The sequence below is a fragment of the Oryza brachyantha genome, chromosome 8 (genome assembly GCF_000231095.2).
Source record: "Oryza brachyantha chromosome 8, ObraRS2, whole genome shotgun sequence".
NCBI lineage: Eukaryota > Viridiplantae > Streptophyta > Magnoliopsida > Poales > Poaceae > Oryza > Oryza brachyantha.
The window spans coordinates 5,302,420-5,328,996 of record NC_023170.2 but is presented as its reverse complement, the minus strand read 5'-3'; the positions used below and the strand labels follow the sequence as shown (position 1 = coordinate 5,328,996).

Sequence of the window (26,577 nt, the reverse complement as noted above, 5' to 3'; positions counted from 1 at the left end):
TTGCATAAAAGCAAACATTTATTATTTTTTATATATTTTAACAGAAACCTTAGGCAAAGATAGATTTATAAGACCATATCGTTATCTCAATCGAGAAGAGTTATAAAACTTGAGAGAGTACATCGGATAGAGTAGGAGGAAAGAATGCTCTAACCAAAATACCAGCGTCATGCTATGAGTCTAAGCCTAGTGCTTGATCTATGAGAAAAATACTACTTCCTATTGTTGTTTTTGTTAGATCATGCAGTTATCTGTTGGATTTAATTTTGACCACTCATGTTTTTATTAGATCATGTATTTTTATTTATTTTCTTATGATTTGGTTTATTAATTATTGAAGGTACTCTAAGCATGATTTAAAATTTGACATATTTGTATTATTTTTAATAAATGAATAAAAAACATATAAAAAAGTTAACAATGTCATCTATTAAAAAATGAAGGAGTAAAATGAGTTGCATAGATTTAATAAAGAATTTGTTGTCATGTGCATCTATTCTCTTGAAGGATTGCCTTCATCGAAGTGAATAATTGCGCCTTCCAAATATTCAAAAATCATTGACTCTGCACCAAGCAAGCTGGCAAGCTCATGTACTAGATTGTAGCGCACATGTATGAAATCACATATTTATGTAGAAGTAGAAGAAAGCAGAAATCTGACCAAATTTACATAAACGTGGAAGCATATTATTTATATATAGTTGATAACTCGTTCATGTTGCAAACTTGTGTTGCATGCATGCATCATTGGTAACGTTTTCCGGCTGAACAAGTCCATACATGCATGGATATTAAACTAACCAACTGAACATGCAGTCAGCCTGAGTTATCCAACCAAGATTCTCGTGGCCCTTTGATCCAGCATCCTCGATGAATCATCTCTGCCTATAAATACACACATTATCAGCCTATTGTTCTCTCTCAAATTTACCCCTCTGATATAATTAACAGGCTCTAGTCCCTGGTTCGCTCCACCAATCAAACACAGTTAATCCGTAGTCATGGCTGGAAGAAAACTTGTCGTTTGCTTGTTCTTAATGCTTCTGTTAACACTTGGGAGTTCCTGGAATCCAAACCCAATAGGTTCTTTCTCTAAACAATCTTTAGTGTACATTGTCTCATTGTCTTCAAGTATATATATTCGTTTTTTTGAAGTACTTGTTGTGTGTTTTCTTCATTTGCATAAACTGATATACCTTAACTTCCAATGTTGCTTGTAATTAGGGAAAATTAATTAAATGAGATTATTATTATAATTAAAATAGAACTAATTAACCGGTAGAGCTAATTTGTTGCAGATACTTGCACGGAATCGGTTTCCACACTGCCTCTCTGCGTGGGTTTCACATGCAAGTATCATTGTTGGCTTTTTGCGAAATTCAGCAAAGGAAAGGTCCTCTCTCGCAAGTGCTTGGGAAAAGGTTACAAAACAAAATGTTACTGCATGGTTTGCAGGAAATAAAATTATCGCTGAACATGAGATATTATTACCTAATGTAATAAATAGTAGGGTATCAATGATTTGCATTCTTTAATTAGTTACAATGTAAGTTACTCATGATCCTTAATTAATTAGTCCTTAGAGTTACATATGTATATGTCTGTTGGTAATATGGTGATTTAATTTCTACTTCCAATAACGACACATTAATTGTCACTTTACTCTTTGGATGGAATACTACTATGATTGTAGATTGTGATCATGGAATAGTCTTGGTGATTAGGGAAAGAAGCTAGCCTTATCGTGAGCAATATGCAGGGTTAAGACCTCATGTTAGCCAAATTTATTCAAAGGCCAATATGTTTATGAGCTTTACATCACTACAATACAAGAGATGTGTGGTTTTTTGACGTTGTACTTATGTCATAATACATAGAATTTATGTCACAAAATAAACTTTATGACATCTAGTTGACGAAAATCATAATGTTGAAAACCACCGTCACAAATTTGTTATGTGACATCTATATCTATATAGTTTTATGCCACAAGTGTACGACAATAGATTTGAATGTCATACAGATTTGACATTGATTTGTTGTTATAAAATACTAGACCTTACCACATGGACAAATGCCCACATAGGATGGAAAGCTAACGTGGCGACCAACATGGCAGGTGATGTGGTCGTTGACACGTGTGGGATGATGTGGCACGGCAGCTAATGTTAACAATTTTTTTGTACGACCTATTTTTTAATAGCCTATTATTTCTTTGACGGCCATTAATTATTTAACAGCGGCCTATTATTATTTTAGAATTGGCCCATTTTAAAATAGGTCCATTTTTAAAATAGGCTCATTTCAAAACTAGGCCCATTTTGTCAACCAACTATCAGGTCAGATCTCACTAAACAAGCCAATTAAATTTGAGCCCACAAAATTCAATCCAATTTCTCATACATTTCAAATTCAAACCTAATAACAGATACCATCTCAGATTCAACTAATAATAGATACAATTAGAATACAAATAATTCAAACAATAATTCATCTCAGATTCAAACCTAATTATAGGAGGCGACCCGAAGCATGGTTTCCTGAGAAACACACACAATCAATCAATCCAAGCCAAGAAAGTAAGCGCGCAGGTTAGGATCACACTTGATCTGGATTAAGACGATGATGACCAGAAGGAATTAGATACCATGGAAAACATGACAAGAAAAACTCAGTATGAGATAAACACAGTGAACAAACTTTTTGAAACATATATGAGTGATCAAAGGATGTGGGAGGAAAACTTAACTTTGTTATTTTCACGTCCATCAATCATGGCATCAAACAGATTAATAAGCAGAATATGTGCTGGCATACCATTTTCTCACATAACACACACTGGTAGCACTTTGTAGCAACAAAAATATATATAAAAAAGGTGATGGATGACAAGGAGAAACTCAGTATCAATTTATAGACAAGGAATAGACATCCAAGTTCAAGTTAACCAACTGAGCTAAGTTCAGTTCTGCTGCAAAGGAAACCTTAGAGCTTCTTCTGGGTACTACCTTGCACAACTAAAATCTAACATTCAGAGAGAAACAGATTTTGTACACTCAAAGGGGCCCATCCGTACCATTAAGCCACTGATTATAAAAATGGAGGACCAACTTACAAAGAGCACATATGAAGCATTTGGTTTTATGTTAGAATAAAGACAATCATCCAACACTAGCGGCAAAATGCTTGATTTGTCTGATATCCAAAACTAAAGCTGAATTGGAAAGGTATACTGCAAACAACATGAACACCAATTTTGTTGGTTATACTACATACCTGCAGGTATGCCAATATACAGCTCCCCTTCAATGTGAAGACGATGAACAATAGCTTCTTCTAGCTAGTACCTCTTGAATCTTCTTCCAGGACGCATGCTATTATGGCCAAATATCACTATTAGGATTCTTGAAATTAAGATCACACAGAATGGTGTCATACAAACGTGTTGTCTTATTCTATTTACCTCTACTTAATTTCCAATAGCCCATAAAACCAGAAAAGATAACTTGGTGGGGCTATTAATTAAGGTAACCTAAACTACATATAGATGACTAATCCAAACAAAAACCTTATCCTATTAACAAAAAAACCAACATACTAAATTACCAAACTGTACCTAGAACACCTTAACAATATCTCTCTACAAAGGATAGGATTAGGATCATAAAACAAAGAAAAAATCACAAGGAGAGCACTATAGGGTTTGCCAATCAGTTTCATTGGAAGCAAGAAGTCTTCTCTCGTAAAAAAAGGAAATAACAAATAACCTACATGCCAATCAATTTAGCCATCTGATAATGACCTTGTTCAACTAGAAGCTAGCTAGCTCTATTGTCACAAGCTGTAGTGGTAAAATTAAGAACAGCATTGTTCATCACAAGCAACAATAATCAACGGTAAATTAATTAAACAAAAGATCACAAGCGTGCATCATCAGCATCACATATAGTGCAACCTCATGACCCAAAATCAAGAAAAGAATGAAAGTGATGCTACCAGTGAGGGAGCAGTTGGGGGCGAACAATACGCGGAGCTCGGCGAGGTTGCCAAGGTTGTCCGGCAATGGCGACGGAAAGAACTGGCTGTAGGCGAGCAGGAGCTCCGAGAGTGCAGGCTCCTTCGAGCGGACCGAGCCGCCCGTGCCCTTGCCAGTGTGCCATCGAAGGCTCGGACCTCCGGCTTATAAACTATAAGAGACAGAGACATGTGTAAATTTTATTAACAATGTTACTATTATTTTGTCTAATGAAGAAATAATCAAAATAAAAGTTATAGATATTGATGAGTTATACAATGTTACTATTATTTTGTCTAATGAAGAAATGATCAGAATAAAAGTTATAGATATTGATGAGTTATACAACTTTGTTGTTGATGATTTTTTTAGTTGAAATCATTTAGTATTTCAAAATATTGTTTGAAGTTGTCATAATTTCAAATTCAAATTCAAATCCTTGAAACAAAGTCATATGGAAAAATGACCAAAACAAAAGTTGTAGATATTGATGATTTATACAACTTTATTGTTGATGACTTTTTCAGTTGAAATCATTTAGTATTTAAAAATGTTATTTGAAGTTGTCATAATTTGAAATTCAAATTTTATATAGGTCAATGAAACTCAGATGGAGCAATAACCAAAATAAAATAGGTAAATCTCAATAAGTTATACAACTTTGTTTTTAACAAGATTTTCACATAAGTTCATTTAGTATGATAAAATTTGATTCAAATGCTTAATATTTTGACAGAGGGACGCAAAACGAACTTCTCGGCGAGAGAGGAGCAAATGGGCTGGCCCGTAACAGACCTTGTTTCATTCCATCTCTGTTTAACCTTTTTTCTTTTTATTTTATTATACCACAGTGAAGTAAAACACAAAAAATTATATTAAATCAACTCGTCTGAAAAGTTGTCAAAAACAAAGTTGTAGAAATCATTAAGATCTACATTTTTTCTTTTTCATTTCTCCATCTGAGTTTGATTGGACTATGCAAAATTTGAATTTCAAAATATGACAACTTCAAACAATATTTTTAAATACTGAAAGATTTTAACTAAAAAAGTCATCAACAACAAAGTTGTATAAATCATCAATATCTACAACTCTTGTTTTGGTTATTTTGCTATATGACTCTATTTCAATAATTTGATTTTGAATTTCAAATTATGACAACTTCAAACAACATTCTAAAATACTAAATGATTTCAACTGAAAAGTCATCAACATGAAAGTTGTATAAATTGGCAATACATATAACTTTTGTTTTGGTGATTTTGCTATATGACCTTGTTTCAATAATTTAAATTTAAATTTCGAATTATGACAACTTCAAACAACATTTTCAAATACTAGATGATTTTAACTGAAAAAGTCATCAACAATAAAATTGTATAAATCATCAATATCTACAATTTTTCTTTTGATCATTTCTCCATCCGAGTTTGATTGTACTATACAAAGTTTTAATTTCAAATTATGATAACTTCAAACAATATTTTTATATACTAAAAGATTTCAACTGAAAAAGTCATCAACAACAAAGTTTTATAAATCATCAATATCAACAACTTTTTTTTGGTCGTTTTGCTATATGACTATATTTCAATAATTTGAATTTGAATTTCAAATTATGACAACTTGAAACAACATTTTGAAATACTAAATGATTTCAACTGAAAAGTCATCAATATCAAAGTTGTATAAATTAGCAATATGTACAACTTTTGGTTTGGTGATTTTGCGATATGACTCTGTTTCAATAATTTAAATTTGAATATCAAATTATGATAACTTTAAACAATATTTTTAAATACTAAACGATTTCAAATGAAAAGATCATCAACAACAAAATTGTATAAATGATCAATATCTACAATTTTTATTTTGGCCATTTTTTTGTATGACTTTGTTTCAATAATTTGAATTTGAATTTCAAATTATGACAAGTTTGAAAAATATTTTCAAATACTAAATGATTTTAACTGAAAACGTCATCAACAACAAAGTTATATAAATGATCATATGTCCAACTTTTGTTTTGGTCATTTTGTAGTATGACTATATAAATGGCCTATTCGGGTTGGGAATGAACAAAATATTTTCTTTTTATTGAATTATTGTTCTGAAATTAGTTTAAATGCTCTAAAAATTCCAGCAAACATTATTTAAGCATTTGGAGACAACAGTAAGATTATAAAAATATTTCAATTACATTTGGAGACACAATTTATTTAGTCTTAAGAAAATTTTAATTATGTTTAGGGCATAAACACTTTTAAATAATTTCTAAAAATGCATTAAAGGCTGAATTTAATTAGGGTAAAATTCGAGGACATTTGAATTATTAGTACATGGATTATTTTACTAAAAACAAATCCAACTATAGTTTACTTTGGAAAATTCTATATCGGACATGTACTTCACTTGTTAGTTCTTTTACACTTTAAAATAAATTATAAAATAGCATTTGGGGTTGACGTTTCTAATCCCACACACCCAACATTTTGCATCACACCGTCTTTTCACTCGGCCAGCCTATTTGGGTTCCACTTTCCGATGATCCAAAAGAAACAAGTTGGGCTGACATAAATAAAAGAAAAGAAAAAAAGAAAAAACAACTTCTGACGTGGCAGTAGTGATGCTAACATGGATAAAAAAATAACAGTAATTCATTAAGTATTTTGTGACACACAACCTTTGTCATATATTTATGAAATCACAAAATAGGCCTTATGACATTAGCAAATATCATCACAGGGTGACATTGCAATACCTATATGATATTTGTTGTGATATATACTTTTTTATTGTCATTAAATTGAAATGCCTATTACATAGTGTCATAAAACGAACAATATAGTGAAATTATATCCTGTTGTGATACTAAATACGTCAAAAAATCATACATTTCTTGTAATGCATGAACATATTTCTCAATAGGTGTTGTAACCCAAGATCATGAACAAGAAAGTGAATAGGCGCTGGAACACAACTTGCCTCACCTATACAACACGAATCCAAGCATAGAAATGCTCAAATACTCAAGTAAGAAATGCTCAAATACCCAAGTAGTATATTTCACAATTGATATGCCTTTTTTACATGAGAGGACATGGGCTTATATAGTTCCTAGATTGCCTTGGGAAAGTTACAGAAATACCTTTAACCCATGTTAGACCCTTAGGGGTATTTTTGTAATCTACCAAGCTATCCCGCACCACCCTGTGAGCTTTACATAGCACTTGAGTGTCGATCCTCGGCCATCTTGGGAGGAATATCCTCTAGAGACATATCCTCTTCCTTGAGCGCATATTCACTATGCGCTTATTGTCTAGTTCCCAACATGTAGTCCCGACATTATTTGGGCATCTAGCATATTGTGAGATTCATCTTGAAGAGTCGAATATTCCTAGCGTATTCTCCACTCGATTACAATCGACTTTGGCTTGCTTCTCTTTTCACCGATTAGGGAATCGAAAATTATGAACGAGCTAGAGGCACTTTGGTCGAATACGGGGTGGGGCATGACCCTGTACCAACAAGCCCCTCATGAGCGAAGGCGTAAACTCATGTTGGTCGAATCCGTGACTTAGGAATACTCCGAATTTTCGCCTTTTCCCTTATTTAGCCAAAGCAATTGCCGCGAATCATAGTTATATTATTTATTTATTACTGTAATTTTATCAATATTATTTTTATTATTATTTTTCATATTTTTAAATTTCTTTAGGTACATGAAAAGATGCATCGTTTTGGCTCCCGGTCTTGGCTAGCTACAAAAGAGGGGGTTCAGGGCCACGAATGTGCTAATGTATTGTGCTCTCTTCACGTCTTAAACTTAAGCTTGCTCTTTTCTTTCGCAGGTCATAATGAAAAACCTTGTTCGCTTTGGTTCACTTCGACCTTCTGGATTGATCAATAATGTCAAAGCCTCTTCTTGCCGTGCCAAGTCAAATTCTTTAGTGTCGTCGCCTGGTTCTAGTAGTCGCTTTCTTGGCTGAACTGCCGTTGACAAATCTATCTTGTCAAAAATGGTAAAGATGAAACAACTTGATTGACAGGAAGATCTCATCTTGCTCGAAGATGAAGAACACGTCACTACCCACATCGGTTATACTAACATCTTTTAGGATTATTTAGATGGAATCTTTATAAAAATGGTCAATATTTAGTGTGTTCACTATATTCATCCTTGATGAACAATGGTTATATAGAGAGGAACAAATTGATTAAAGTTCTTATGTGGTATTTGTACCAAAAAGGGAATTAGAATGGTAGTATGAAATGTTGCTTTTGTATGCGTAATGAGTCTATTGAACATCTTTTCTTTGATCATCATGTTGCTAAGTTTATTTAGAGAATTCTTCGTACTCCATTTCAATCGAATCCACCAACATTTTTTTAATTTGTTTTGGCATTGGCTAAGTTGGACTAGCCTAAAATTAAAAAACTTATGTTGGTAGGTGCATTTTTGGTTTGTTGAGCTATATGGAACACTATGAATGCTATGATTTTTTGATAATGGTCCAACTAAATCTTATTTGTAGGTAATGTTCAAAGCAAGCCATTGAATGCAGTTCTAGGCCATGTTACAAAAGTGTGATGAAGACATATGTAGCTATTGGTCACTACGTGAAGAGGTTTAAAGACCAGTCCAATGCATATTTTGCTACATTTGGACGAAGATTTAGTACTATGTTATCCTATAATTAATGTATCTCTTGTTTACTTGGTGGTGTTTTATTAGTTCATCTTGTTTTCACTAAACTATGACATAGTCTTAGTAGTTCTTTGAATTGAAGGCATATCTTCCATAATTAAGAAAAATGGATGCAAAGCATCTAATTAATTATTTACCACCTCTTAAATACTAATATTAAACAGTTTCCCCATGCAGTTAATTAGTCAATAATCATCATCTCTTAGTCTGTTACTGATTATCTTCCCATGATTCAAACATATTAATTTAATTTATGCTCTCTGTAAATACAAATACAACATCATGTAATCGATATTGTTGACGATTGATGTCGGCAATAAACTTATAAGATGACTATTAGGCTCGGAATTCGATGGTTAAGATGGAGAGGGAGACGATTTTAACCAGGTTCAGGCTCCCGGCGTGGCGAGATAATACCTTACTACTCCTGCTTGGCGATCGTATTGTGTAGATGATTCTCGGCGCCCTCAAGTGATGTGACCAAGCCTACTACTGATACATCCATTGCTCACATCAAGAGCAAGAAGCTCACATGCTGGAATCCAATACGGCCACCCGCGATATTGCTGATTTCAAACGGCCGCCAAATTTGCATTCAAGCTCCGTCTTGCCTCCATGGGTACTTGATGGAAAGATCTTGGAGTCATCTTTCCAAGGATCCAGCCACATCATCAAATTCAGTCCCAGTCATCCGCAGATAAAGAAACAATGCGCTGCATCACCTGTCATGGGCCTTTGAGCTTGTAACTTTGTTTGGGACCTCGGCCCAAGAAGGGCTCAAGTGGGGTGCGCCCCAATCTGATGGAGCACGACCCTAGGAAACCCTTGGTCATCCTCCTACATCTATAAATAGTGAGTTACCCCTTTAGGGTTATTTGGGTTTTGTTAGATTAAAGTTTAGCCTTTGCTACTTGCTTGTACACGTGTGTGTTGGCGCAATCACTCGGATACTTCTTCTTCGAAAATCCAACTTATCATTTGTATTCAATTCCTATTTGCAATATCAGTTTGCTTTTATCTTGTTCTTGCTTGTTTCTTCGATTTGCTCGCAGGAATAAGGTTAATTTGCATTAGCAAGATCAACAACCCACATAAAGGTGTATCGATCGCTAAGGCGCAACACAACGTCTAGTACGGTTGTAGTCGGATCGTCAATGTTTCTCTCAAATCGTAGTTATCACAACTCACCGAAAGATCGGGTCACCGCCGTGCACATCATCAAGGGGGCGCCCCATACCCCCTTATATATTGGGGGAGGGGTTACAAATATGATAGAGTCCTAATCTAACAAGACTAACATCTATTCTAATTCGGTTACGGCCTGGGTCCGGTTTACACGGCATGCAATCCGGCACATACCAAACTCCTAACCAACACCACACAGATATAATCTCCTTCCTATTTGGTACCCTATTGACCGTACGTATTTGTGTAGTCTACGGATACACCCGGTATATGTATCCCACAGACATTATAATTAGACTCAATGAGCATTTTTGGATTATTGTTACTCAGTAGTCTCATAATTTCATTGATTAGCAACGGATGGGTGAAAACTTGTTACTTCCTTAATCTTTGTTCTTGTATTTACACTTGGAAATACTGCTACTGGCACAGGTTACTTATCCAATCCATCTTCTGTGATCCTCTCTTTGATTTATCATTTTGTTTATAAATTATTGATGGTTATATCAATTCATGCGCTTCGACAGCGTCTTCTGCTTTGAGAAAAAGTACAAAAGTGTTCCTATTGTTTCTTATATTTTTTATTGGTTTCTAAATAATATTTTGTTACCAATGTCATAAAAAGTTACTATTTACAATCCTTCAAGTGATTAATATAGACTAAAAATATTATTATTATTATATGTTACAAACGAGTAACTTATTTTTTATATTATTGCTACTTAGCTGCTAGCAAGTTGATTGTATGCATGAGTTCTACATGTAGGTTGGATTTTCCATATGTGAAATAGAACAAAGTCAACACCAAGGCACACAGGTGCATGAAACATGTTATTTTTACCAATGGTTATTATGAAATTTGTGTAATTTTTTTATGGATGGATCAATGATTAGTAAGAAATCTTAACAAAAAGAGACAAAAATTGTCTTTATTATAAGAGATGTATGGTTAGTTATATATCTTCCTTCAATGTATTACCACTATAATCTTGTTATAAGCGATTATAGCATAGATGACATTTGTCAAACAAATGTGACCTAGAGAAACGTGAGTGCACAATAAAAATAATTACCTTGCTTGCACTTGTCATACCAATCTTTCACATATTAAAATTACATATGCTTTTGTCACAATCAATAAAATTATGTGACAAATAGTTTTATAAATTATACATTATGTTTGACCCATACCACTAATTTTGTTGTTTTAATTCATTGTATGGCTTGTGTGAGGCACATGAGCCATGCTCCCATGTCAGCCTTAGATAGATGGGTATATATTTTTTTCCTTTTTATAGTTAATCCCTGTAATTAGGACAATGTAAGATGTTTGGCTAAAGTTGCAAACCAATCATAATGCTAAGTACATAGTTTGCATCTATATAGAATTCACTAGTTGCTAAAAAAAATCTAACTAGTTGAGTTGGGCCCACTTTCTAGTCGAGCAACACCTAATAGCGACACTGATAACAGGTAACCTGTAACCAACCTGCAACCATGGCCAATGGATGGGATTAAAGGAGCTGCATGACTGCATGGTAGTAGTTACTTGTTGTTTAAGTAAATTTTTTTTCACTTTTTGCTTCCTTCGTCCTAAAATAAATTAATTAATATTCGTACACCTATTCCCTTCATCTTATGCATAAGCACACAAAAAAAATTTATGCAGCCCCACAGAACATGCTCCTAAAAACGCCCCTTGAACGCATTTGATACAAGCATGTTGCATGCATGGATATTCATGGCGTTACTCCATCTAAACCATTACGTTAATTCTAGATATATTAACTAATCATTTGATTAAATAGAGATAAATTAGGAATTTTAGAACTGGGATCAACTTGTCTAGTTATTGCAGAAATTTATTGTGTGCTCTGATGCACTTGACGGAGGGAACATGTTTCTGGATGGAGGGGTATAAAATCATTTGCAAATGATTCAACTCGTTCCCTAGGCTCTAATTCTAGCTCTAACTGTTTTTTCATCCAGCAATTAATTATTTCTTCAAATCTCTTTTGCGTGCAAATCTATCTTAAACTCAACATTCAGAATCTCCATGAAAGCGATAAACAACTACCATAATAGCTGAACAAGGCCTACGATTGCACTAACCTGACAGTGGATTTTTCCACGCCACTTTGTAACACAATTGTTCTAGATATGGCGAAAAGTACTCAAAATTCGCTTCACCATGTACTCCATCCGTGCAATGTATTAGGGCATACAAAAAAATTATGCAATACCAAGACAAACTGATCCTAGTTATACAGTTCATAATTTACCACTAATTAATCACATCGTTAGTTAATCTATCCAGAATTAATGTTTATAGCACATTACAGAATTCGCTTAGTCTCACATGAAAAGCCATTATGTGTAGGCACTGTGCGAGAGTTGTAGAACATGTTTTACATAGAGTAGTGGTTAACGTCAGAATTTAGAAAATTACCACTGGGATTAAACCGTGATTAAAAACTGAATCGGATAGGAAACAGGGCAATCGGACAGGAGGCAATTGGAATATGACTCAGATACAGCCGATGAAGTTTGACTCGGACGGGAGGCAGAGTCTGATTGGGTCTGGAAGTCGTGCATATGGATTTGGGAGTAAATAGAGTATGTGTAACTTTGTTTTATATACGTATTAGAGTTTGTTTAGGATTCATCTCTAATTAGATTGCTTGTGTAATAGATTAGTTATTAGATACAAATCCATGTCTGGTTAGATTAGTTATTTCTCGGGATATAAATATAGCACCTCGTAGCTTTGTAAAGACATCAAAACTCATATGATCAACACGTATTCGGTGCATCACCAATCTTTTTGATAGAAGTGAGCTCTCGGCGCGAGGTTTGTCAGCTTCACAATGTAGTTCATGATAGTCATCTCGTTGATCGGCTAGATAGGACTGCCTCGATTTAATTCGATTTCCTATCTAGTAGTTTGGCGAGTTTACCTAAGGCTTGTTATTGCTTTCGATCTGTTTTTTGTTTGGAGTAGTAATAGGTTCTTGATCAAGGTCTTGCGAGTTCTTCATTTAATATGTTAGTATGAGCTTGACAGATTTAATTCTGCCTCAGTATAGTCCGATCAATCTCGTCGGTTGAGTTCATATCAGCAGATTGGATCGAGTGCTTGTGAGGTCTTATGGCTGGAATTCAAGCCGCATAATTTTGAGTAAATCATCGGTTTAATAGATCTTCATATTTTCCATGGTTATATCGAATTAGAGAACATACTGTCTCGGTTTAGTCCGATCTATTTGTAAAAACTTATCTGATCTACTAGATGTAACAGGCGAGTCGGTGAATTACATTGGTTTGATAGTTAATTCCCTGCACATCACAATATTAGATTAATCTCATACATGGTTATGTTTAGATCTGAACTTTCCTTTTTCAGTCTAATCTTTTAGATTTATTATGAGTATGTATGTGATTGTTTATTATTGTTTTATGCTGATAATTAGTCTAGCAATCTAGTTTTACTTTAGTTTACACGTTCAATGTCCTATCGGCTGCTGACTGCACGTAGGACAAGTGCTAAATCGGTCCGATCGGCTGGTTAATCTTAAGACCGTCTCAGTTAAGTCCGATCTTTTAAGATAAATTTGTCGGTTGAACTATTTAGTAGTTATCCTACCGTTATTCAGCCGATAAGACATATTTTCAAATGAACTGACTGGCATGCCTAGTTTCTAAGATTTAGTTCCTGTACTAGAGCATTATGAGAAATAACTTCCAGGCCTACACGTGTGACACGTCAGTGTTCACAATTTGACTTCAACAATAATGACTAGAATATACATGCAAGTTAGTATATTTATCTTAACAATCATTGAAATAAAATATAAATGGACATTTTCAAAAGAAAAATAGATAAAACATGAAACATTTTGTGGACCCTGATGAATAGGACAAAGTGAGTAATATAAATAAAGTTATGTTATGCTATGCTGCTAATAAAATGGATAATTTTATAATAATGACCAATTAGCTTAACTTTAAACACAATTTTAGATTGATGAATGTATCAGCACGCAAACAAAAAAATTAAATTAATAATATTTTTTATTAATTTATTTAATTTTTTAAAGAAAATATCATATAACATATTCTAATCAAAAATGATAAATTAGTCTATTCATATAGTCAAACAAATTGGATTAGAACTAGTTAGGAATTATTAATCATCCTAGCTAAAAAAGATCATTCGTGTATCCATGCCGTTAATTAGTCAATAATTATATATTGTTAGTCTATTACCAATTAACTATCTATGATTTACACATCTTAATTTAATTTATGATCTCTACAAATACACATTCATTATTTTTTAATCGACATTAAAATTATATTCTTATATAATTTAAAGTTTATTGTTAGTTACTTATCTTATAATTTCATTAATCAGTTATGGATGAGAGAAAAGTTGTTGATCACTTGATTTTTGTGCTTTTATTAACACATCGAAATCATGCTTGTGTCATAGGTTACTCAAATCCATCTTATCTAATGTTTTCTTTAATTTATCATTGTGTTTATATTATTGTTGGTCATGTCAGTTCATGTATTTCAGTAGCATCTTATTCTTTAGAAAAGCACATAAATGCTCTAATTGTTTCTATATTTTTTAATATCTTATAAATAGTATTTTATTACTAATAAGATAGTAAGTTATTGTTTATGATCTTTCATATAATTAATAAAGACTAAGCACGAGTATTATAAGTTATTAATGAGTATATTATTTTTTATAGATTATTGCTACTTATCTACTAGCAAGTTGATTCAATGCGTGGGTTTTACATGTAAGTTAAACTATTGGCTAGAGGCAAAATATAAAAAATTCAACATTAAGTCTCAAAGGTGCATAAAACATGATATTTTATCAATTGTTAGTGTGAAATTTGTTTAAAATTTTGATGGATCGGTTAATGATTTGTAAAATTCTTTAGTTGATTCTAGCATCGTCTAATAATTTTGTATGTGGTTTGCTTGCTAGTTAACTTACTAGTTAGATTTGGATTTAGTTGTCTCACCTATCCACCGTGAATCCAAGCGTATAAATATTCCAATACCTAAGTAGAATGTTTCATAGTTGATCTACCATTTTTACATGAGAGGACATAGCCTTATATAGTCACTAGACTACCTTGGGAAGTTACAAAAATACCCTTGACCCATGCTGAGCCCTTGGGGGTATTTTGTTAATCTACTATATAGGACCACCCTACAAGCTGTACATAGCACTTAAGTGTTGATCCTCGAGCATCTTGGGAGGAATACCCTCTAGAGACATAATTAACTAGCAAGTTTCATATTGCCTCTGGTCAACTTCTTCTTTGAGGGCATCCTCACTATGCACTTCATGCCTAGTTCGTGCAAAAACACCCAACATGTAGTCTTGATATTATTTGGGAGTATAGCATATTGTCACATTCATCTTGAAGAGTCAAATTTTCCTGGCATATTCTCCACTCGAATATACCGACTTTCACTTGCTTTTCTCTTCACCTATCATGGAATCAAAAACCACGAACATGCTAGAGGTACTTCAATCAAATACGGGGTACGGGATGACCAGTACCAACAATAGGCCTTGGCTTCAATGCACCCAGTGTGACTCTAGGCCGTATAGTGTGTTGGGATGCTCCATCTTAATTTCAAGTCATGGAAACTATATTATTCTCTGATTGGGCTATTTATATATACTTCATTTGCTCATTCCAAAAATATAAATATATCGAGTATAAATTTTGGAGACGATGTTTAACTTAGTAGTTTCACCATTAATTATTTTGCTCCAAAATATATTAACATCTATAAATTTAATATCTTATAGAGTTATTTCCAATTACTTTGCTCACTATGGTTATGATCACTTTTTTCAAAGTTCCTAAAGGAGTACTTGAATTTTTTTTATTATTGCATTCCTACATATCCAAACTTTTTTGGCAAGGTGATAGCCATAAGAAAAAAAATCATTTAAATAGATAGGATCATGGTTTCACTTGTCATGATAATCACAATGATTAATAACTGCCCAAGCCGCTAGGAAACAATAATGATATGTTGCGGTTTTGATTAGCAAATTTTGCGAGAATTTAAAAAGTTTCGGAAAAAATCCAAAAAATCATGATAGTATATTGCGATAGTCGTGACATACGTGACATATCACGAAACAATCGTGACATATCACAAGATTTTTACACTAAAACCACGATTATTGATATTGCAAACATTGTCGTTACTGCCAAAACTGCTATGATAATAGCCCGATATCGCGCGATTATCACTCCCGCATGGTTTGACCACCTAAACTAGAATGGTTTTTATCAATAAATTTCAATTTAAATTCATGCGATTTCTCTGCGATTATCATGAATTAATCGTTTCTCTACCCGTGCGCAGCTTTGAAGGGGAATAAGATAAGTCAACTCTAGATGGGATATCATTTGTCTGCCAAAAGATCATGGTGTAATTGGTCTTTAAGAGAGGTGCATGCAAGATGCTCAAGGCTGAGTTGACGATGGCCTTGCACATAGTAGAGAATTGAAGAATAATTAATTGTGGAATGAAAAAACAGCCAAACAACATATTAACAATCAAAAAAATAATTTGCGAATAAATCTTTTATATACATGTACTCAGCGATCTGAAAGCATACGCTGGAAATAAAGTATGATGAAAAAAAATCAAAAAATCAACTGTCAATGTAAATTAAGGTTGAAAATTCAAATTTTTGCTTATAAGCACACGGTAAAAGATGAAGCCTGAGAGCCACAATCAGGGGCCTTGTAAATTAGTTGAATAATTGCAAATTATTTTTTGTCCCTCCCTCCATAAAGATAATAGAAATGAAGACATGTTGTGCTTTAGTAAAATTGGAAAAATCCATAAATAATGTTCAATAGCTTAACGCCATACACCATTGCGCATGCATGCATCACCATGCACGCAGAGTAAACTAAAACAAAAATATTTCTATATTGATTTGTTTATTATTTAAAGAAACTAATGTATAACATATGCTCATCAAAAACAAGAAATTAGCTCATTGATTTAGTCAAACAAACCAGTTAGAGCCAGTTAGCAACTATCAATCATCACGGCTAAACAGGTCATCCATGCATGCATGCGGTTAATTAGTCAACAATCAACTTCGTTATTCTGTTACTAATTAACTACCCATGATTCACGCATCTTAATTCAATTTATCCTCTCTATAAATATACATACATCATCATATAATTGACATCACAATTAGATTCCTAGAGCATTTAGAGTTATTGCTACTCACTAATCTCATAGTTTTATTGATCAGCAATGGCGGGGAGAAAACACGTTGTTTGCTTGATCTTTGTGCTTGCGTTAATATTTGGAAATCCTACTTGTGCCACAGGTTACTAATAAAACTCATCTTGTCTTTAATTTATTATTGTGTTTGTAAATTATTGATTATCACATCAATTCATGAATTTCGACGACATCTTTTTCTTTGAAGAAAGGTATAGAAATGCTCTAATTGTTTTTTGTATTCTTTAATATCTTCTAAGTAATATTGTGTTACTAATGAGATAATAAGTTAGTGTTTACCGTCTTTCATATAATTAATGAGTACATTATTTTTGTAGATTATTGCTACTCAGCTGTTAGCAAGCTAATCGTGTGCGTGGGTCCTACATGTAAGTTGGACTGTTGGCTAGAGGCGAAATACAACAAAGGCAGCGTCAAGGCTCACAGATGCAAGAAACACGGTGTCTTTACCGATTGTTATTGTGAAATTTGCGTAAAATTTTGATGGATCGATCAATGATTTGTAAAAATTCTTTAATTGATTTTAGCATCGTCTAATAATATTATAAGTCGATTGTTACCTTGTTCCTTTATTGATTTGATTTGAAACTAGTTGCCTTTTGTGTGGACATACGACATATTGTTGTTTAATTTCTTCCTCCAATGTGTAGTTAGTTATGTTACCACTATAATCTTAGTATAGATTTGCCAATTCTTTACAATGATATTTGGATTATTAACAAAAATATTGGACGACACACATAGGGTTGAAAACGGTACGGAAATTCGTACCGGCTGCCGTTTTGTTCCGACCGTTTTAGCCGGTAACGGTAATTCTCGGAAACGGAAATGGTAAAGTTATCCGGAAACGGTAGCGGAAACGGTAATGCAATTTTTCCGACCGTTTTGTCGGAATTCCGTATTCGGCCGAAAATTTCCGGAAATTTCCAAAAAATTTCCGAAAGCCCAGCTAGCCATGTCCAAACTCCACAGTACGTCGGCAGTCGCACACAGCTCACTCACACACCGCACGGCCGCACACCGCACGTCTCGCGAGCCAAGCAGGAGACGCCGCCGCCGCTGGCCCGCTGCACACCGCACGGCCGCACGGCGCACGGGCGCGGGGCGCACCGCCGCCGCCGCGCCACCACCGCCAGCCGCCGCCACGCAGTAAGCCGTCTCGCCGTCGCGCCGTCCGCTGCTCCACGTGGCTGCGCCACCGGCCTCCACCGCTTCACGTGGCTGCACCGCCGGCCGCCGCCGCGCCGTACGCCGTCGCTCAGTCGCTGTTCCGTAGCTCCTCAACGTGGCTGCGCCGTCGGTCGCCGCAACATCGCTGCTCGGAGCCGTCGCCCGTCGCTGCTCGAATCCGTCGCCGGTGACCCATCGCTGCTCCTGCTGGACCTGCTAATCGCTGCCACTGAATTTCGAGAGAAAGGCAGTGACCTGTGAACGGCGGTCCAGCCCCATGGTTTATGGTTCAATACTTCAATGGTTGTCTTTCTAATCATTTTATCTATCCCCTGCGAGGGAAGAATGCTAATTATGGTGTCATCTTATGATGTTATCATATTCGTGTACTTATGTGATATCGACATTTGTACTGTCTCGTGGAGTTATGGTTCCTTCATGTCGTTATAGACTTATCGTGGTCATCGACTCTCCATATACTTAGTAAGTTAGTATGGTATTAATTAATCTAATGTGAGTATGAAATGAACAATTGGTACTATCAATCTGTCGTGTGGTTATTCTTAATTTTATATTGTTATTTTCGACATGATTTTCGCTTACCGACCGTTATCGATACATTTCCGTGGTATCGTTTCCGGAATTCCGATAATACCGATACCGTTTCCGTTTCCGAACAAAAAATATAAAAATAAAAATGGGAGAGATAGTTTTCCGACCGTTTCCGACCCTAGACACAAATGCCTTTATTACAAGTGATGTATGGTTAGTTAAATTTCTTCTCCAATCTATTACTTAGCTATATTATCACTATAATGATCTTGTTATAAGCTATTGTAGTATAGATGACGTTTGTCAAACACACGCGAACTAGACAAATTTGAGCGACAAAATTAAAATAATTACCTGTATGAGCTTTTTCCATACCATTCTTTCACATATTAAAATTACATCTGCTTTGTCACGATCAATAAAATTATGTGACACGTAATTCTACAAATTTTATATTATGTTTGACCCATACCACTAATTGTGTCCTTTTAATTGATCGTATGTATTGTGTGAGACACATGGAATACTTAGCACTTGTTAAAGCCACGTTCACATGTCAACCTTACATAGATGGGTGTAAAATTGTGCCTTTTTATAATTGATCACTATAGTAAAAAACTACTCCCTCTGTCCTAAAAGCAAATCAACTTTTCAGTCTTTGATACCATGTTTAACTCTTCGTCTTATTAAAAAAGGTTTATAATTAATAATTTTATTTTTATTAGATGATAAAACATGAATAGTACTTTATGTGTGACTAATTTTTTTAAAATTTCTTGAAATTTTTTCAAATAAGACGGATGGTCAAATGATCAAAGCCTTTTTTTACGCGACAGAAAAAAATGACACAAAAAGTTGGTTTTTTGTGTGACCGAGGGAGTATGTGACCTATTAGGCGAAAGTTGCAACAAAGCAATAATGCTAACTACATAGTCCACATTTATATGAAATTCACCCTGTGAAAAAGAGTATCATGGTGAGTGTATGTTTGTTCAGCTCAATGTCACTGGTTGCCAAAAAAAAAAAAATTTAAGTAGTTGAGTTGAGCCCAATTTGCAGTTGAACCGCTCTCAATAGCTAGATGCATGCCTGCTTGGTCTTAGTTACTTGTTGCTAAGGTGATTTTTTTTACTTTTAATTCCTTCCTTCGTCCTAAAACAAGTTAACTAATCTTCATACAAACTACTCTCTGTCCCATGCATCAGGGCGCACAAAAAATTTATACAGTTCCAACTAACATGCATGGTCCTCAAAATGCCCCTTGAACGCATTTGATGCATGCATGCATATTACAGACGTTACTCCATCTAAACCATTACATTAACTCCTGGTAGATTAACTATATAACAACCATTTGATTAATTTGGGTTAAATTAGGAATTGTAGAACTAGGATCAGTTTGTCTATAGGTATATATTGCAGAATTTTTTTTTGTGCGCTGTGTTGTGTGGGACGGAGGTAGTATGTTTCTGGAGGGAGGGATATAAAATTTCTACAATACCAAGACCAGTTGATCCTAGTTCTATAATTCCTAATTTACTCATAATTAATCACATGGTTAGTTAATCTATCTGCAATAGTCCTCCACGCACATGCAAAGTTGTTAGATGTAGATGCTGCGCGTGAGTTGTAGAATATGGTTTAGATGGAATATCGGCTAGAATATGCATGCATGTCGATGCAGTTACCTCAGCCGTCATTGAAACAACACACAAATGCATTCACAGGGCCATTTTCAGGTGAAAAAAAAACAGAGATTAAGCATGAAATTAAATGTTTCTGTCAAGCTTGCACCACATTTTGAGGGAATGGTGAACGATTTGTAAATTTCTTTAATTAATTTCTAGTCCCGTGTATATAAAAATCTAGTACTCCCTCCATATATTTTTATTTTTATGTATGACACCGTTGACTTTTAGAATTACATTTGACCATTCATCTTATTTAAAATTTATATCCAAATATGCAAAATTATAATGCATACTTAAAGTTACTATAATAATAAATCATATTATAACAAAATAATTAATAATTATATAATTTTTTTGAATAAGATGAATGGTCAAATGTGGACCTAAAAGTCAACGGCGTCATATAAAAAATATGGAAGGAGTATGTCGTTAGCAAAAGATATAATCTCATTCTAGATTTTGCCATGTCCGCAAGCCTCTTGGCAAAAGTGATTTTCTTCCTCCGATTTACTCCCTCCATATTTAAATATATAAGACTTTAACTTTTCAAACTTGATCATTTGTCTTATTAATTTTTTTCTAAAAGCATTATTTATTTTGTTGTGACTTATTTTATTACTAAGTATTTTAAGAACAAATATATTCTTAAATATTTACACTATTTTTTAAAAAATAAGATGAATAGTCAATCATCCAGTTTAAAACGTCACGCAGAGTATATTAAAACATCCAGAGAGTATTAGTTATCCTACTCTCTCTCTCTCTCTCTCTCTCAACACATGAACCCAAAGAGTTTTGGCAAAAGTGATCGTAAATAGAGATGAAAGAGAAGATAAAGGAGAATGAAATATGTTATTTTAAGAGACAGCCCAACTTTTATTTTATCGTCTCTCCTTCGCGTTTAAAATATATTTCCTTGATCTTCAAATACTTATCACCACACAATATTCAAATAAATTTAAATATAAATTGACAAAAATAGATTGATGCCACAGGTTTTGCCCTAATACCGAATAATGCAGGGGGAAAACCCTGCTACTTTAGTCTGATACCAAATTCGAATCAGTGCACAACAGAAACTCAAATTCGCATCAGGGAACCAAACACAGATTTTCGACATGGATATTTAAGACGCAGATTCTTGTTTTGAATGTTTGAATGTACACGGGCCCAATAGTTAAAACGTCCCAAAATCTGTTCCGAACAGTCAGATGTGGCATTACGCAAGCAAAGAGAAAATCTTATTCGTCAAGCTCAGGATGGAACCATGGAAGCAGGGTTGGCCCCACCAATTCATAGTCATAACCATTTGAAATTTATTGCTATCAAAGTATTAGACAGACAATTCTTTGAGACCCTATGGATTATGTTAAACATAAGCTTATAGTTAAACGTGGAAAAGAATATCACCTAAGCTTAATTAAGTTAATGGGACAGCTCTTAAATAATGGTATCGCCAAGGTTTTCATTCATTTTGTAGTGCACTCAATATTTCTGACTGGTATGCAAACAAGGTCATTCTTTTTTTTCAACAGAAACATAAGAAAATTCTAATTGTTTTCGGGTAACAAGACATCTCAGTTAAACACATTAATAAAGATTACCGAAGAATTTACTATAGCATGTTCAAACACAAATACACCGCGTATATTCGATAAACTGTTGGCTCGAGTCTCTAGCTACCTTCCACTGGTAACAAGAAACCAAAATACCCAAGGGATTTTCTTTAGAAAATGCCACTTGAGAACATTACATCAAAGTGTTTTACACTTAGGGTACATTCCTTTTATAAGTCTGTACTCAACTGAAATTCTGACTACCTAGAATGTCGCATATTACAGCTGATGATCATATAGTGACCACACGTTAGGATAGCAAGCTATACCAGTTACCAGGAGAATATAATGGAACATGATATAATTAGCACAATCTCATCTCACAGCTCACAACTACCACTGGAACAGTAATAGTAAGCCAGCTAATACAGTATTCCCTCCATAAAAGAACCACTAAGCTACAACACATGTTGCGAAAAATGGAGATGCACACAACATACTTGATACATTTTGTGGTAAAAATTTGCACTATACTCGTATGAATGACAAAAAAATGCTGACACTGGATGTCTGGATGTAGTGTAAGACAGTACCATAGAAATTACAGTAACTATCTGACTTTCTTCAAGATATCTACCTTCTCAAACTCTGGGTCAGCATAACTCTTCTCCACTTCCCAAGCATGATGAGACATCATATTGAACGATGATTTCACTCCCTTCTCATCGGAGACCTCCCTCGAGAAAGGGATCCGGACAGCAAAGGTGCCTTCCCCAGACTGAACATGCAAGTCAAAACCCAACCTGTCTACCCAAATCATCTTCACATCTGTCGCCTGTGCCCATAAAAGAACATTGTTAGCACATGCGAGAAACATGACAGAACTCAAACACTTGGTGCAGTATACAACATCTTAGGATTATCACTCAGCACAGAAGACATCACCATTTTTTAATTACCTTTGTTCAAACAAAGAATAAAAAGACAACAGTTTAATATATGCCAAACTTGTATATCTAATGCACAATCAGGCATACCTACTGCAGACTATCTATAAATTGCACCTTTCTAATTTGGTGATTCTCTACAGCTATATGAAAGGAAAATTATGTGCTTTAGCTTAACATTAGCTATTTTTCGTTTTGAGAAGTAAGAAACAAAGTTGTAGGAATCACAGGAATAACTTCAGTACCTGAAAATCTGATTCAACGTAAATACTGTATATCCTATGAACATCTTCAGCATGTTTGCTGTTCATTTCCTCAACAATGCTTTCAGCAAAATTTCGAAGAGGGTCAGGTTCTGCATCACTGTATTCTGATGGAATTACCCACATGCCATCCTGGATAGAAAGAGTATCACGTGAATACTAATCGCATTGCAACTACAAAGTTTTAAAGTGTCATTGGCTCACCAGCATACATTCATCAGTGAAAATACTTGGATAACAAACAAAAAACTAAGCACATCATATGCGAAAGAAGAAACTTGACAACATTTTAAGCCCTAATATGTTAGTTGAACAATGTCATGACCAAAGGCCACAACAGGATAACCACCGCCGAGAGGATAGCCAAGTGGCGTCGGCAGCTAAGGAAGGGGTGTAGAATTAGATTGGGGAGAAGAACATCTAGGGAAGGTAACTAGATTAATATTGATTCATTGCTTCCCAAAATAACAATCCATCCATATATGGATGGAGAGACATAACCCCTAATTAACTAACCTGATTTAATCATATTTTAGATCCTAATCTACTGCTACAGTACCAAGGGTACTTCCACCACTATATCAATCTAGCAAACAAATTTCAGCCGCTCCTCAAGGTTCAGTTAGCACTTAGCAATCTACATCAATTCATTTCTGGAGTGATTTGGTTATTTGGAAGTGATTTGGTAAGTGGTAAGTAAACTAAATATAGGTGTGGGGACAAGTTGATCAGTAGATAATAAAATTAAACCGATGATTTTATTAAGTGTTGAAATGCCTTGATGATTTTCTCTTTTTTAACTAAAGTTGATGATGAAGCTAGTGACAGGGAAGTCAGAAAACATTCAATTAAAACTGACTGCCATGTGTTCATCCTAGTATAATACAGATCTGCCAAACAATATCTGAATAACGTAAACATTAAATAGGTCTTCATCCAAATAAGAAATAAGGCAAGACCAGTTATAACTAAAGAAAGGAAGGCCAGATACTGTCGAGGAGCTACACCTGAATCACAGAAATGAGAATTTGAACAATAACGCAGCAAAGGTAACAAAAGGGATGTTTCAACTCAAATATTCTTAGTACAGAACATAACAGTGATCTGCTCCATGCTTTTAATGTCCATTTACATCAGCTAGTTTACTGATCACCATTAAGGGTCATGGATAATTATTAGATACTGTTCTGCTCACTAATCTTCAGCCAGTATAAAAAAGTCAACCCTCTTACATCTCATGTCATCTTCTCCTGTAACTGTCAGTAGTGCACACTGCACAAATCACGCACAAAAAACATATCCCTAACTACAATCTATTTCCTTATTATTAATGAAACGGAATGGAGAATGGAGAATACTAAATCCTTTTCTTTTAAAAAAAGGCAATTCAGAACCATCTAAATTTATAGTATAATGAATAAGCAGGCAGCACTGCAGAACACAGAACTCCTAGAATAAGAATTCCAGAATAAGTAACTTCAGAATATGAGGAAACTAAAATTAACTACGAGAAAATAGTGTTTTACCTCACTGAAATCTTCAATGTGCAGGATTCGCTCTACTGATATCAAATATAACAGATCTTGGTCTATCTCCTCCCCAAATTTCTTTTGCCACCTAGTAGAAAGTTTCTGCATAATTCGATTTAGCACATTACAAATCAGTAATCCAACTTAATTTATTATGCCGTTCTTCTACAGTAGGCAATTTCGCATGGTAATGAACTTATAATTCACAAGTATAATGCAAATACGCCTTATAAATGAAACATCATAAAAGATACTACCTTTAATACAAGTTCATCACTAGGTTTAGTCAAAGCACCAAGCAAAGTACATTGCGGTGTCCTGGCCCCACTCTGCCGAAACTACAACCACAAAGGGTAGCAAAGAAATGGTGAGTACAAAGGTAGTGAGGTACAAAAGAGCTGTACTACTGTTACTATGAAAACTGATAGGCATTAGAATTTAGTCATATATGATCCTATACAGAGTTCACTGGTGCATCAATTAGGTAAGAAAGTAGTCACCTTTGTTACAGGTACTTGTTTTCCACCAAACCAAAATGCATTTTCGCTAACATGTTGAAGAGATCGGACATCTTAAGATCTCTAGACTCTAGAACTTCCAAACAACACAAGTAGACAACAATGCAACACCACAAACTAAATAATTGCATAGGCAATGCATTTATGCATAATACAAAGCTTTAGCAACGAAATTTCCTGCATAATGTAAGAGTCCAGCGCCTAATTGCATACTACACAAAATCCTTACAGCACCTGGATCGAATTTCCCTTTTTTTTTTCTCACGTGCAACCCAAAGTTGAGTCAAAATGTGGGCAATTCGTAACAAATTCACCCCGACAAGTACAACAGTAAACAGGTGCTTCTTGGAACCCCTAAAAGATAAATCTTTATCGCCAAATGCGAGCACACGGTACACCACCAACACACAAGCTGCATCCCCCCTCACCCCGACGTGGAAGCTGGACGGCGCATCGGGCACGGCAGCCCCCGCCCCCGAGGCAGCAAGGCACAGCGCGGGCGCGCCGGAGGCGTCCGCGACGAAGCGGGCCCCGACGCCGAGCGGCCAGCCATCGGGGCCCACCACGGACAGCGTCCCGGACGGCGCGAGCTCCACCACCGTCCGCGCCACCTCGGCCGCCGACGGCCGCGCCCGCTGCTGCCCCGACACCGGCGGGGCCGACGCCGCCGCCGCCGCCGCAACAACCCGGGCGGCTCCGCGCCTCCTGGCGAGCGGCGGGAGCCGCAAGGACGGCTTCCTGGAGAAGATCGTGGCCGGAGAAGGCAGCGGTGAGGAGAGGAGGGAGGGGGCAGGCGGCGACATGGTGGAGACGGGGTTGGAGGTTGAGATTCGCTCGAGATTTCAGGGGTGAGATTAGTAGATAGGCGTGGCATCGTCGTCGACTGTGTTTAGTGTGCTGTTCATTTGGATTTTGCCTTTTTTCTTTTTTTTTCCATCTATATTTTCTATGAGATTATTATCAATTTGGAAATATTTTTTACCTTAGTTTGAAAATGGAATTTCACAAAAACACCTCTGATCATATTAGTTTGAGATTGACACTAAAACTATTATTAAAGAGAGTTTCATGGTCCTTTTCAACTGATACACCTATTTTATGCTCGTGGATAGATATGAGCATA

General features: G+C 35.2%; 1 protein-coding gene and 2 long non-coding RNA genes across 3 annotated transcripts; 2 read left to right on the top strand and 1 right to left on the bottom strand.

Moving 5' to 3' along the window:
• Positions 1 to 926: 926 nt before the first annotated feature.
• LOC107304793 lies at positions 927 to 1,590 on the top strand. The gene is made up of 2 exons (XR_001550846.1): positions 927 to 1,083; positions 1,299 to 1,590. It is a non-coding gene; the product is annotated as an uncharacterized LOC107304793 (long non-coding RNA).
• A 15,585-nt stretch (positions 1,591 to 17,175) lies between these two features.
• On the top strand, positions 17,176 to 17,843 carry LOC107304801. The gene is made up of 2 exons (XR_001550852.1): positions 17,176 to 17,313; positions 17,546 to 17,843. It is a non-coding gene; the product is annotated as an uncharacterized LOC107304801 (long non-coding RNA).
• Positions 17,844 to 22,266: 4,423 nt separating this feature from the next.
• On the bottom strand, positions 22,267 to 26,341 carry LOC102718763 (glutamyl-tRNA reductase-binding protein, chloroplastic). The gene is made up of 5 exons (XM_006659913.3): positions 25,883 to 26,341; positions 25,194 to 25,274; positions 24,934 to 25,038; positions 23,390 to 23,539; positions 22,267 to 23,032 (listed from the first exon to the last, which is right to left on the bottom strand). The coding sequence occupies exons 1-5, from the start codon at positions 26,255 to 26,257 to the stop codon at positions 22,808 to 22,810; spliced, it is 936 nt and encodes a 311-aa protein (XP_006659976.3). The 5' UTR covers positions 26,258 to 26,341; the 3' UTR covers positions 22,267 to 22,807.
• Positions 26,342 to 26,577: the final 236 nt, after the last annotated feature.

Excerpts from the sequence above, each read along its gene's own strand:
- LOC102718763 (XM_006659913.3), bottom strand. The coding sequence starts at position 26,257 with ATGTCGCCGCCTGCCCCCTCCCTCCTCTCCTCACCGCTGCCTTCTCCG. Across the intron at positions 25,039-25,193 it reads GTGATGAACTTGTATTAAAG|AAACTTTCTACTAGGTGGCA; the intron begins GTAGTATCTTTT and ends CGAATTATGCAG. Across the intron at positions 23,033-23,389 it reads ACGTTGAATCAGATTTTCAG|GCGACAGATGTGAAGATGAT; the intron begins GTACTGAAGTTA and ends TTATGGGCACAG.